Here is a 12,251-nt window from a genome sequence, read left to right as displayed (position 1 = left end):
TTATTCATTGGGTGCTGTATCTGCAAGAATTTTCGCTTACAAAGTATCATAAGGGTAAGTTTAACAATGCACCTGATTCTCTAACGCAGGCGACATTTCTGGCCTCCCTGGCATTGTTATTCACCTTCTCTGGTATGTGACAAGATGAGGATATCTGGAAAGCTCAGAGGAATGATCCAGAAGTCTAGAAAAGTGTGTGAGGCACTGCTTATGGATGACGCATCTGGTTAACCAAACATTCTGACTGGGGTGACCTACCTGTAGCAGTCCCATTGTGCATCTTGTTGTGTTTTGGGCTAAATTTCAAAATCCTCTGGACTGATTGCAGTGGATTCAGATAACTTGAACGCAGGGTGAGGAGACTGACTGCTCATTAATGAAGCAGCTTGGGGCATTCCCCTCCCAGCCGATCACAGTGTGATGATGCCCCTTTGTGATGGCTAAAGAGAGGTGGGGAATGACACCCAGGTTGGACTCACTCTCATTCTGAATCTGTCCATGACACACTGCAGATTGCACATTTCAGTTTTTCACATGTTATGTCATTGGGAACTTGAGAGCTTGAAAGCACGTTTCAGTTTGTTTATTTCCTGAAGAGGCATTTTTTGATTGTCCCCTGAAGAGGTATTTGTTTATTACAGAAGTACTTGACACTTGGCATTCCCTGTACATATACATATTTTTGTTTATATTTTTATGTAGGTTGGGGGTGGTTTGTAAGCATTTTACTGCTAGTACCGCCACAACCTCACCAGTGTTTCACAAACCATGCCACCAATGGAAGAACCACGCTTTTTAAAAAGCGCCAAATGTTTTTAAAGCGAAACATATTTGACTATAATAATTGCTAAAAACCTTGAAAAAGTTATTCTTTTACCATATTGAAACCACTGTTTGTTGATCAGTACCATGCTGCAAATGCTCTACCATATGACATTAAAATAAATAAATAAATAGTTAAAGAAAGGAAGTGACAGGATTCAGGATAATGATGAAAGGTATCGTCTTTATTGTAAAGAAACCCCAACCATGGTTCATATTTTATGAACTCTGTTGAAGGCCTAAGGGATGATGACACTTACTCAGCAGAATCAGACTAAAAAAAGAGGGATGAAAATCTATTATTATTATCTATTATTACCTCATTTAAAAAGTGATATTGATTCACACTTTCAACAGTGAAAGTTCACAGCATCAAATTATTTTAAAAACAAACATACCTTTCCAGCGTCACGGCTCTTGACTCTCAACTTGTTGACCTGGGACTCAGCAATGTCAGCACGCTCCTGAGCTTCCTCAAACTCATGCTGAACCTTCCTGAGCCTGGACATGTGGGTGTTGGCCTGCTCCTCCTGTTAAGTGGTTTAGAGGTATGTTGGCGTAGTTACAAGACAGTAAATAGTGATGTTATTATTAAATCAGTTGTCAATGATGTGCCACATTATGTATTTGACTTACAGCCTCCTCGGCCTGTCTCTTGTAAGATTTCACTTTAAGCTGCAGCTTGTCCACCAGATCCTGAAGTCTGTTCACATTTTTCTTGTCCTCCTCAGTCTGTACAGATACAAGATTATACAGTATGTGAAGAAGACTAAAGAATGAATTAGAGGTTAGGGGAGATTTTCAGTACGGCTTACCTGGTATGTCAGCTCCTTCACTCTCCTCTCATATTTGCGAACTCCTTTTACAGCATCAGCTCCACGTCTCTGCTCGGCCTCAACTTCACTCTCCAGCTCACGTACCTGTAATGTGATGATAAATAATATATCAGTCTTCCACGCAAAGATTTCAGTTGAAATAATAAAAGGCAAAATAAAAGTGATGTGCCTCCAAAAAACGACCTTTTATGAATTTGAATTCATACCCTGGACTCTAGTCTCTGGAGCTGCTTCTTGCCACCCTTCATGGCGAGGTTCTCAGCCTCATCCAGACGGTGCTGGAGGTCCTTGACTGTGACCTCCAGGTTCTTCTTCATCCTCTCCAGGTGAGAACTGGTGTCCTGCTCCTTTTTCAGCTCCTCAGCCATCATGGCAGCCTGAAATGATGCACATTTTAGAAACATAATTTTTAGCCTTGATATTAATTATAATAATTATTAATATTAATTAATGAAGTGTAAGCAAGTATTTCTTGAAGCAGTGTTTACATAAAAACATGACTCACGTCAGTAATAGCCTTCTTCGCTTTCTCCTCAGCATTTCTTGATTCCTGAACAGCATCATCAACTTCACCTTGAACCTGGACGAGGTCAGACTCCAGCTTCTTCTTGGTGTTCATAAGACTGGTGTTCTGAATATTGTACAAGAATAGGCAGTGTTTACTGGTATGTGTCTCACATCTTTTGATTAGATAAAATTCTTGCGAATTAATGAAAACACACCTGAGAGTGAAGCAGTCCAACACGCTCACTAGCGTCAACCAACTCCTGCTCAGCCACTTTGCGTCCTCTCTCTGTCTGGTCCAGAGCGGCTCTCAGCTCCTCGATTTCAGCCACCATCAGGCCATTTCTGCGCTCCACCATGGCAACCTGCTCCTTCATGTCTTCCTGTCCTCTGACAGCATCATCAAGGTGCAGTTGGGCATCCTGACATTGAACAGAGAGAAAGAAAATGTATGTAGTTTCCCTTTGATTAAAAGAAAAAAATACATTTAGTTATTAAACAAATCTTACTTTGAGTTGTCCCTGGACATTCCTCAGTTGTTTCTGGGACTCAGCAGCCTGCCTGTTAGCATGGCTCAGCTGAATCTCCATCTCATTCAGGTCTCCCTCCATCTTCTTCTTGACTCTCAGGGCATCATTCCTGCTCCTGACCTCAGAATCAAGAGTGCTCTGCATGGAGTCAATCACCCTCTGGCTGTTCCTCTTGATCTGCTCCATCTCCTCATCCTTCTCTGCCAGCTTCCTGTCAACCTCACCTTTGATCTGGTTGAGCTCAAGCTGGACACGGAGAATTTTGGCCTCCTCATGCTCCAGTGTGCCCTTAAAAAGTCACAAACACAACAAAAGGTATGCATTGATTTTGCAGGAATAAATTCAAAATGAATACATAGTTACATTTTAATCATGTATTTTATTATAGTGGTTCAATAATGTCATCAAGATTTTACCTCAGCTTCCTCCAGTGCTGACTGAATTTCAGACTTCTCAGTCTCTACAGTCTTCTTGGCTTTCTCCAACTCATGAATACTCTTTCCAGTCTCACCAATCTGTTCAGTCAGGTCTGAGATCTCCTCTGTGGAACAACCAAAGTCAAATGTAGTTAGAACTGTATGTGCAGGTTAGATCTGGAAAATGTCAGTGCTTTTACAACCAAATAATGCTCACAGACTTCACTGCCAGAGGGCTAAGAAGAACCCTTGCAATTACTATGACCATTACATTAAATACAGTAAGACTGGCATACGCTGCAGGTTCTTGTTCTCTCTCTTCATGGTCTCCAGATGATCCAGAGCCTCCTCATAAGAGTTCTTCATCTTGAACAGTTCAGTGCTGAGAGAACGAGCCTCCTTCTGAGCTCCCTCCAGCTCTGCCTGGCCCTCCTCATACTTCTGTTTCCATTCTGCAAGGACCTAGAATTGTATAGGTCAAAATATATAATTCAATGACTATTTATTAATTAAGGTGCTTGTTTCTCACCAAAAACTGGTGTTGATTATTAGTTTAACCATTTACCTTATCAAAGTTCCTCTGCTTCTTGTCGAGGTTGGCAGCCAGAGCATTGGCTCTCTCAACATCAATCATGAGGTCCTCCACCTCACCCTGCAGCCTCTGTTTGGTCTTCTCCAAAGAGGCACACTTGGAGTTCACAGCCTCAATGGATTCCTCAGCATCCTGCAAGCGCTGGGCAAGCTTTTTCCTGTAGTGAAGAGGAATTATTTGAGCTTAAGTGAACAAAGATAGCAAAAAGGGATTTATCTTTGAAATAGTATAAAGGATTATATACTTGGACTCCTCTAGCTCCTCAGTGCGCTGGATAGCATCAGTCTCATATTTGGTTCTCCACTGAGCCACCTCACTGTTGGCCTTGGACATTCCTCTCTGTAGCTCAGCTTTGGCCTCCTGCTCCTCCTCAAACTGCTCTCTGAGCAGATCACAGTCATGGCGGGCTGACTGAACTGCATGGGCCAGGGCATTCTTGGCCTGTTGAACATGACAAAACATTAGTATCATACCTATGAAGAGGAAGTACTTTTTTTTAAAGTTTAATCATTTTGATGTAGCCATTTAGTTTTGGATCCCCAGGACTACTTCTGCATCTATCATATTTGCTACTCAGTATCATGTAACTTTTCATCATCTGTCAATAAATGTAATTCATAAAAGGTTCACTTAGCAATAATAGCAGTATGCCTGTATGTTTTGCTGTGGGAATAGATTCTTGATGCTTTGATCTTTTAAATCTTACTACAGTATTATGGTTCATATTATGAATGACTACATTTGAAAAAGAGAACATACTCCCTGTTGACATGTAATAAGAAGGCATGTGGACTTGTTTACCTTGACTTCCTCCTCGACGTGTCTCTTAAGCTCCTCAATCTGCTGAGTAAAGGCCTGTTTTCCTCTGGTCAGCTGGGAAACAAGAGCTTCCTTCTCTTCAAGCTGGCGGGAGAACTCACCTGAATGACAATGTATGAATGAGATCTTTTATTATTAATATTCTCATTAATAACTTCCATGAGAAGTTTCTATTCCAGGACACTCACCATTCTCTGTCTGCAGTCTTGCCTTTTGTCCATTAACGTCGTTCAGCTGGCGAACATTCTCATCATTTTTGGCTTTGAGCTCACTCAACTGGTCCTCAACAGTTCTGCACATTTTTTCTAAGTTGCCCTGTCAACAACAAAACATGATGTTCGTTGAGTTTTTTTTAAAATGTAATGCTACTGCCATATTTATTGGTTAGAGGTCGTGTTTCTGAGCATAACAAAAGGCAAATACCTCATCTTTAAACAAATGACTCACCTTAGCTTTAGCAACAGCCTCCATGTTGCTGGACAGGTCATCAATCTCCATCTTGTACTCGCTCTTCTCCTTCTCCAGCTTCTGCTTGACACGCTGGAGGTTGTCGATCTGCTCTCCCAGCTCTGCAACACTGTCTGCCTGCTTCTTGCGGAGAGCTGATGCAGTTGCTTCATGTTGCAGGGTTGACTCTTCAAGATCCCGGCGCAACTTCTGGAACTCAGCTTCACGCTTCTTGCTCATCTCAATCTGAGCAGCTGTTGCTCCACCAGCCTCCTCGAGCCTCTCACTGATCTCCTCAAGCTCCCTGGAGAGGTCAGCCCTCTGCTTCTCAACCTTAGCCCGAGCAGCCCTCTCAGCCTCAATCTCTTCCTCCAGCTCCTCAATACGGGCCTAGATTTAAGGAATGAAGGTTCATTGACTTGAATATGATGTGGTGTTTTTAATTTACTGAGTTTGATTTGCATGTATATAACATTGTATAGCTCCTCACCTGGAGCTCCTTGATCTTCTTCTGAAGCTGAGCACCGAGAGACTGTTCATCCTCAATCTTGCTGAGGAGCTGGCTGGTTTCAAATTCTTTCCTTGATGAAAAAAAAAGAAACTTTCACTGTCACAGTTTGTACTGTTGTTGGAGTGTAATGTTTGAGATGCTGAACAGAGAATTAACAACATGAATCAAAAACCTTACTTCTTGATTTTCTCATCAGATTGCTGTTTGTCATTCTCCAGATCCATGATGGATTCCTGGGCTAGTTTCAGATCTCCTTCAAGCTTCCTCTTGGCTCTCTCAAGGTCCATGCGGAGCTTCTTCTCTTGCTCCAGTGACCCCTCGAGCTATCACATGACAGTTAATGATAAATTATTTGAGGTATTCAAATGACAGTGTGTCAATACAAAGAAACTTGATTTACATTATACATTATTTTGAATATGTATCATGGAATGTCAATTAAAACACACACTATCGAAACAATTGTTTTCATACATCGTCCACTTGCTGTTCCAGCTTTGTCTTGGCTTTGGTCAGAGTGTTGACTTTGTCTTCCTCTGCTTGGAGATCATCAAGTGTTTGCTGGTGGCTCTCTTGGAGGGCTTTCTTCTCCTTGGTTAACTTGGCAATAGACTCATCTTGAGATGCCATCTCCTCTGTCAGGTTTTTCACCTAAATAGATTTCAAAGGTGCATTATTTACATCACACTATATTGATATGGTCTGTCTTTAAATTAATGTGGGTTTAAAATAATCCAAACCTTGTTTTCTGTGGCATGTTTCTCCTTCTCCACTTTAGCCAAAGTGAGCTCCAAGTCATCAATGTCTTTCTTCAGTTCAGAGCATTCGTCCTCCAGCTTCCTCTTCTTGGCAGTCAGCTCAGCATTGATTTCCTCTTCATCCTCCAGTCTTTCTGTTGTCTCTTTGAGTTTGGCCTCGAGTTGGATCTTGCTCTTAATGAGCCCTTCACATCTTTCCTCAGCATCAGAGAGGTTATCGACTTCCTATTGTACACAATGAACATACGATACATTGAAAAGTTTGAAAAGATTCATATATTCTCCGGTAATAGAAGTCAGTGGCCTCTTCTTATGTCACCTAAATATCTGATAATTTAAACAACATGGTAAAATTGGTGAAGCGTATATGTAACCAAATTATACTTCCTTTGTTTCCTACTTACTGCAGCCACTTGGAGTTGCAGGTCATTCTTCTCCTGTACCAGAGAAACCATCTTCTCCTCCAGTTCCTTCTTCTTAGCCAGGGCAGTAGCCAGGTCTGTTTTCATCTTATCATAGTTCTCCTTCATCTGCTGCAGCTCCTTCTCAGTCTCAGCACTCTTCAGGAGAGGCTTGATCTTGAAGTAGAGATTCATCCATGGCCAGTTCTTAACATTCATGAATGAACGGATGTTGTACTGGATAGAGTAGATAGCTTCCCTGGAAAATGAGATACATGCAGAAAGTGTCATTTCTTCTGAAACATTATTCTATTGAACTTCTAGTTCTTACCATTTAAAAAATATATCTACTACATAATTGGACAGTACAGTTTAGGGTCCAGTCAAATAATCCTACCTCCTCTCCATCATCTTAACAAACTCCTTCCTCATGACATATCCTCTGCAGAGAGCCTGAGTCATGGTCACCAGCGTAGCCAGTTTCTCATCTCTCATCTCCTCCAGGGTACCCAGCAGACCAGCTTTGAAGAACACCTATGTTGTCAAGTGGGGCAAATTAGTACTCAGTGCATATGGATATAATTGGACAACGGCACAAGTAAATGTGTTAGTACTGTCGTTGAGGATGAACCTTTGTATGTCCAAACTTGTACTGTGTGTGGTCCACATCAATGGAGCCCAGCAGCTTCTCTGAAGCTTTCTTGTTGTCAATGAACTGTCCATCAGGGATGACACTGGCATTCAATACTTTGTATCTACAAGAGAAAATTACGTGGTTCCTTTTATCTTCCTCCCACTTTTTCTCAGTGTTTATCATCCTAATACCTCTACAGAAATCCACTTGATTTGCTTATGATGAAAACTGCAGTCACCTCTGCTTGAAGTCACCGTAGAGTATTCTGCTGGGGAAGCCCTTTCTGCAGATTCTGATGCCCTCCAGCACACCATTACACCTCAGCTGGTGGATGACCAAAAAGTTCTCCATAAGACCTGCACATTGCAAACTCATTGCATCAAAACATTTCTTTACATGACCATGTCACACACAGTGCACAAATCTGGGTTATGTGCTTCTTACCTGGGGTCTTTGTTTCATTGGGAATCAGACAGCGGACAAAGTGAGGGTGAGTGCTCCTCAAGTTGGTCATCAGCTTGCCCAAGTTCTCCTGTGGATGAGCATTACAAAATAATAACTCATCAATATTTTAAGATGAGATTGTTATTTGTTGTCCAAAAATATGAAACAATACATACCCTGAAAAGAGCAGACACAGTCTGGAAGGAACCACCCTTCTTCTTGCCACCCTTCTTGCCGCCACCTCCAGCAGCCTCTATTTTGCAAAACATGACATTGTTATTAAAGGTACCAAATATTAATAACAATTATACACTGCAGTGAGTGGTTTGAGTTTTGTTCTATGTTGCATGTGCATGTGTCAATTTCAATTTCAACCAGCAGCCTCTGTTTTGCTAAATTGATTAATCAATTGAAACAGACACACTGTTTTTTCACTACAAAGTCGCTGCACTGCCTGTAACTTTCCAGACCTCAGTTTTCAGTAAGCAGCCAATAGCTATGAAAAAAGATGGCATCAATGCTCACTATAACAGTAGAAAATAGGAGGTTAACGTATCTGTACAGGGTTCACAGAGTTTCTATATACTCTGCTCACTTTTCTTTCTTACCGTCAGCTCCAGGCATGGCTGCATACAGTAACGCCAGCAGTTTGTTTGAAGCTTTCTGGTAGAGCTGAACAACTGAATCGTTCAGGGGGTCCTTGTTCTTGTCCAGCCAGCCATTGATATTGTATTCCACTGTGCCAGCATAGTGAACCAGGGCGAAGTGAGCTTCAGCCTTGCCCTTTCCAGGCTTTGGCTTCTCAAAGGCCTTGGTCTTGCCAAGATGCTGATCATGCAGCTTGTTCTTGAAAGTTGTGTCAGAGGCCTTGGGGAACATGCACTCCTCTTCAAGGATGGAGAAGATGCCCATTGGCTGAGAAGAATTTACATTTCATGGTAAGAAAGAAAAATGACCTGAGGAAGCAAACATTTGTATTTGAATGGAGAATCTAATTTAACAAAGTGGTATGTTACCTTCTCAATAAGCTCGATGCAGGCAGCCAAATCCATACCGAAGTCAATGAACTCCCAAATAATACCTTCCTTTTTGTACTCCTCTTGCTCCAGGACAAACATAGTGTGGTTGAAGAACTGTTGCAGTTTTTCATTGGTGAAGTTGATGCAGAGTTGCTCCAAGCTGTTGAACTGTAGTATATAAAAGCATTTATTTTCATTCCAAAATAAGTTTGAACTTTTGAATCTCTCAGAAAGGTTGATTTTCTAAAACTTACATCAAAGATCTCAAATCCAGCGATATCCAACACTCCAATGAAGAACTGTCTTGCCTGCTTTGTGTCCAGCATCTCATTGATACGGATGACCATCCACAAGAACATTTTCTCATAGATGGATTTGCACAGAGCGCTGACAGAATTGTTGACCTAAATATAAGAATTTAAGTGTGGGGATTTATGAGTGTGATTTTTTTGTGTAAACATTTCCCTTTCCAAACACCGAAATTCCATCTTTTTACCTGTGGGACGGTCTGACCTTTGGTCACCATCTCATTGCCGACCTTGACTCTTGGGTAGCACAGAGCTTTCAGCATATCAGCTGAGTTCAGGCCCAGGAGGTAGGAAATTTTATCAGCCTCTGATTGAGAGAAAAAAAAAAAGTTATAAGAACAAATGAATGAGGGAATACTTTGTTTTCATGTTTGGTCATTAACATGACCCATCCCTCGTGGAATTATAAATACACACTGACTTGTGTAGTATCTTACACACCAGAAGGCGTACATGATAAGAGTGGATTATTTTAGAAATTACCCTCAGTGCCATCTGGTTCAGCCTGCTCCTCACGCTGCTTCTGCTTGAATTTCATGCCTCCATGATGAATCACAGCTCCAGTGAGCTTGTAGATGCCCAATTTCTCCTCAGCATTGAAACCCAAGATGTCAATAGCAGTCTGCAGAATAAATAAGCAACATTAGTGGCATGTTAAACATTTTCCCCTGTATACTATCTCTGTAACTAAATTGTTGTCTTACATCCGTTGCAATGAACTCCTCCACATCATCGATGCTTTTCACAGTGATTTCACCCTGACTGATCATTGGGTAGTCATAGGGGTTGGTGGTGATCAGAAGAGCCTCTAGAGGAGGACAGTAGAAGTACATAGTATTGTTTGATGTTTTTTCTGATGTTTATTAAAGTCTCATTTAAAATTGGTGGAGTAACATACCCAAGAGTTCAGGCTTGTGGCCAGTCATCAGCTGGTAGAAGATATGGTAGCTCCTCTCAGCAGACAACTGGAAGGTGACACGAGACTTCTCCAGCAGATCTAAGAAGAGGAAATTTAAATTGATAACTTTATCAGAGCCTAGATCATAATTTAAATGGATAGTGACGAATACCATAATTGAAACTTACATGTTTCAATATCAGCTGAAGCCAGCTTGCCACTAGTGCCAAAGTGGATCCTGATAAATTTACCCTAGACAACCAGATCATTAATATCATCAGTTTTTTTAAATGTAGGAACGAAAAAAGTCTCAAGATATTTCCAACAGTACTTACAAAACGAGAGGAGTTGTCATTCCTCACAGTCTTGGCATTACCATAGGCCTCCAACAGAGGGTTGGCCGCAACAATTTGGTCCTCAAGAGAGCCCTGCAAGAGAAGATTTGAATTGCATGAGCTACACATTCCAATGAACTCTGACAAACACTTTAATCTTACACAACCAATTTTACCTTGATTTTGCTTTGCTGTTGCGGTGCGTCAGACTTCTTAGCTCCAATAGCTGCAATTGTTGCAAAGTACTGGATGACACGCTTGGTGTTGACAGTCTTTCCAGCACCGGATTCTCCACTGGGGTACACGAGACATATTATCAAGATTTTGCTTCATCATCATTAAGTTAATAAAGTTATAGCAAGATAGTGTGTTTTATTCTCACGTAATCAGGACAGACTGATTCTCACGGTCTGAAACACAAACATAAATGCTTGACATGAGTTTTCTTTTTCTTTTAATAAATATCAATGGAAGATTTTACCTCTGTGTGTTTCGATTCCAACACCGATATTTTTATCTTACCTGTGAGCATGAACTGATAGCCATTGTCAGAGATGGAGAAGATGTGGGGTGGAGCCTCAATCCTCTTCTTGCCTCTGTATGCTTGTACACATGTAGTATCATACACAGGAAGCCACTTATAGGGATTCACGACAACGCAGAACAACCCAGAGTAGGTCTGAAATTGTAAAGAGCATAAACATAGTGTGATTTTATTTAGATTTTGTTTGATTTCCATGTAGGTACACATACTCTCTATATAGTAACATATACATTAGATTAACATAGTGTGGAAACTCACGTAGATCATCCATGAAGCATAACGCTCTTTGAGGTTATACAACACGCAAGGCTCATTGAGGTGGGTCATCATGGCCATGTCCTCAATTTTGTCATACTTGGGAGGGTTCCTGGGATGGATGTCATCCTCTTTTACTGTGATCGTCTGAACAGCAAACACAGTATAACGTATATAACTAAGAAATCAAACAGAAAAGTTCATCAAATGGATCACATTGTTGTTCACAGTGTCAGTTTGAGCCTAAAATAGAATGAGAAAAAAATAGTTAATGTTTTACTAAGATATTGTTTTAAACACATTTCAACCCTATCCTTGTATGTACAAGGTGTCTTAGATGGAAATCGATTGAGTAGTTTTGTTGAAAAAAGTAAAATAATGAATGACTTACCTTTCCACAGTCGGTTTCCACCGTGGCTTTTCCACCCTCTTTCTTTACAAGTTTACCCTTGAGGTACATCTCCGTAGGCTCAGCCACAAAAAAGGCGGTTTTGGCATCAAAAGGTAAGGTTTGTGCCTCAAGCCTCTCCTTCTCTGGCTTCCGGAGGTAGACCGCCGCCGGGCCATACTGCTCCATCTCTGCGTCTGTGCTCATGGTGGCACTTCAGTGGAGACTGAAAAGATGAAGTCCACAATAGTGTCAACATGTCGACAAGACATAGCTATGGTCTTCTGCCCTGCTGATTATGGAGATTTAAAGTTTTTTATGGCGAAATCTTTTACCTCAGCTGGTTCCGAAATCAACTGAACGTTGGCGTCTCTGGTGGAGTTGGGAGATCCTGTAAACACATGATTAGACATGAGTACGATAACGTGCTTTAGATTGTTTTTATAATTTCACATTTTTTCTGTGTAAATGTAGCCAATTATAAAACAGATGAGGGTAAAGATGGCAAAATGTTTATAGACTTATAAAATATATTTAAACTGTAATGAATTGAATCATTAGAGTCACTAAAATACTCTTCCATCCCCTCAACTGCCCTCACTAGCAGACAAATAGTATTGCTCTTCATGATTAGTCAGTGTGTATGTGACAAAACGTAGTGTGTATTAGATGCAAGTACAAACTAAAAAATTGTGTCTTCTGTTTTTCTTTTCTCTTGCAGGAACCTACTTCTTAAATGTGATAGGAGTATATGAGGAAAATTGTTTTGGAATAATGTCTATTCAAGACT

The 12,251-nt window shown here is 40.9% G+C and overlaps 1 protein-coding gene across 1 annotated transcript; it reads right to left on the bottom strand.

Annotated features, from left to right (window-relative positions):
* Positions 1 to 1,078: 1,078 nt before the first annotated feature.
* On the bottom strand, positions 1,079 to 11,668 carry LOC115575696 (myosin heavy chain, fast skeletal muscle-like). The gene is made up of 39 exons (XM_030407934.1): positions 11,465 to 11,668; positions 11,077 to 11,220; positions 10,797 to 10,953; positions 10,657 to 10,684; positions 10,451 to 10,568; positions 10,275 to 10,367; positions 10,128 to 10,191; positions 9,940 to 10,038; positions 9,746 to 9,849; positions 9,525 to 9,663; positions 9,230 to 9,348; positions 8,988 to 9,137; positions 8,731 to 8,901; positions 8,323 to 8,629; positions 7,891 to 7,967; positions 7,715 to 7,802; positions 7,509 to 7,626; positions 7,268 to 7,391; positions 7,034 to 7,170; positions 6,640 to 6,895; positions 6,218 to 6,460; positions 5,952 to 6,128; positions 5,655 to 5,800; positions 5,457 to 5,547; positions 4,967 to 5,356; positions 4,708 to 4,834; positions 4,502 to 4,620; positions 3,945 to 4,141; positions 3,674 to 3,857; positions 3,405 to 3,570; positions 3,109 to 3,233; positions 2,672 to 2,980; positions 2,381 to 2,584; positions 2,164 to 2,289; positions 1,865 to 2,035; positions 1,638 to 1,742; positions 1,459 to 1,554; positions 1,221 to 1,352; positions 1,079 to 1,096 (listed from the first exon to the last, which is right to left on the bottom strand). Exons 1-39 carry the CDS (start codon positions 11,666 to 11,668, stop codon positions 1,079 to 1,081), a joined length of 5,823 nt encoding a protein of 1,940 aa, XP_030263794.1.
* Positions 11,669 to 12,251: the final 583 nt, after the last annotated feature.

The sequence above is a fragment of the Sparus aurata genome, chromosome 23 (assembly GCF_900880675.1).
Source record: "Sparus aurata chromosome 23, fSpaAur1.1, whole genome shotgun sequence".
Lineage (NCBI taxonomy): Eukaryota > Metazoa > Chordata > Actinopteri > Spariformes > Sparidae > Sparus > Sparus aurata.
The sequence above is the reverse complement of the archived record's forward strand: the minus strand, read 5'-3'. Positions and strand labels throughout refer to the sequence as shown.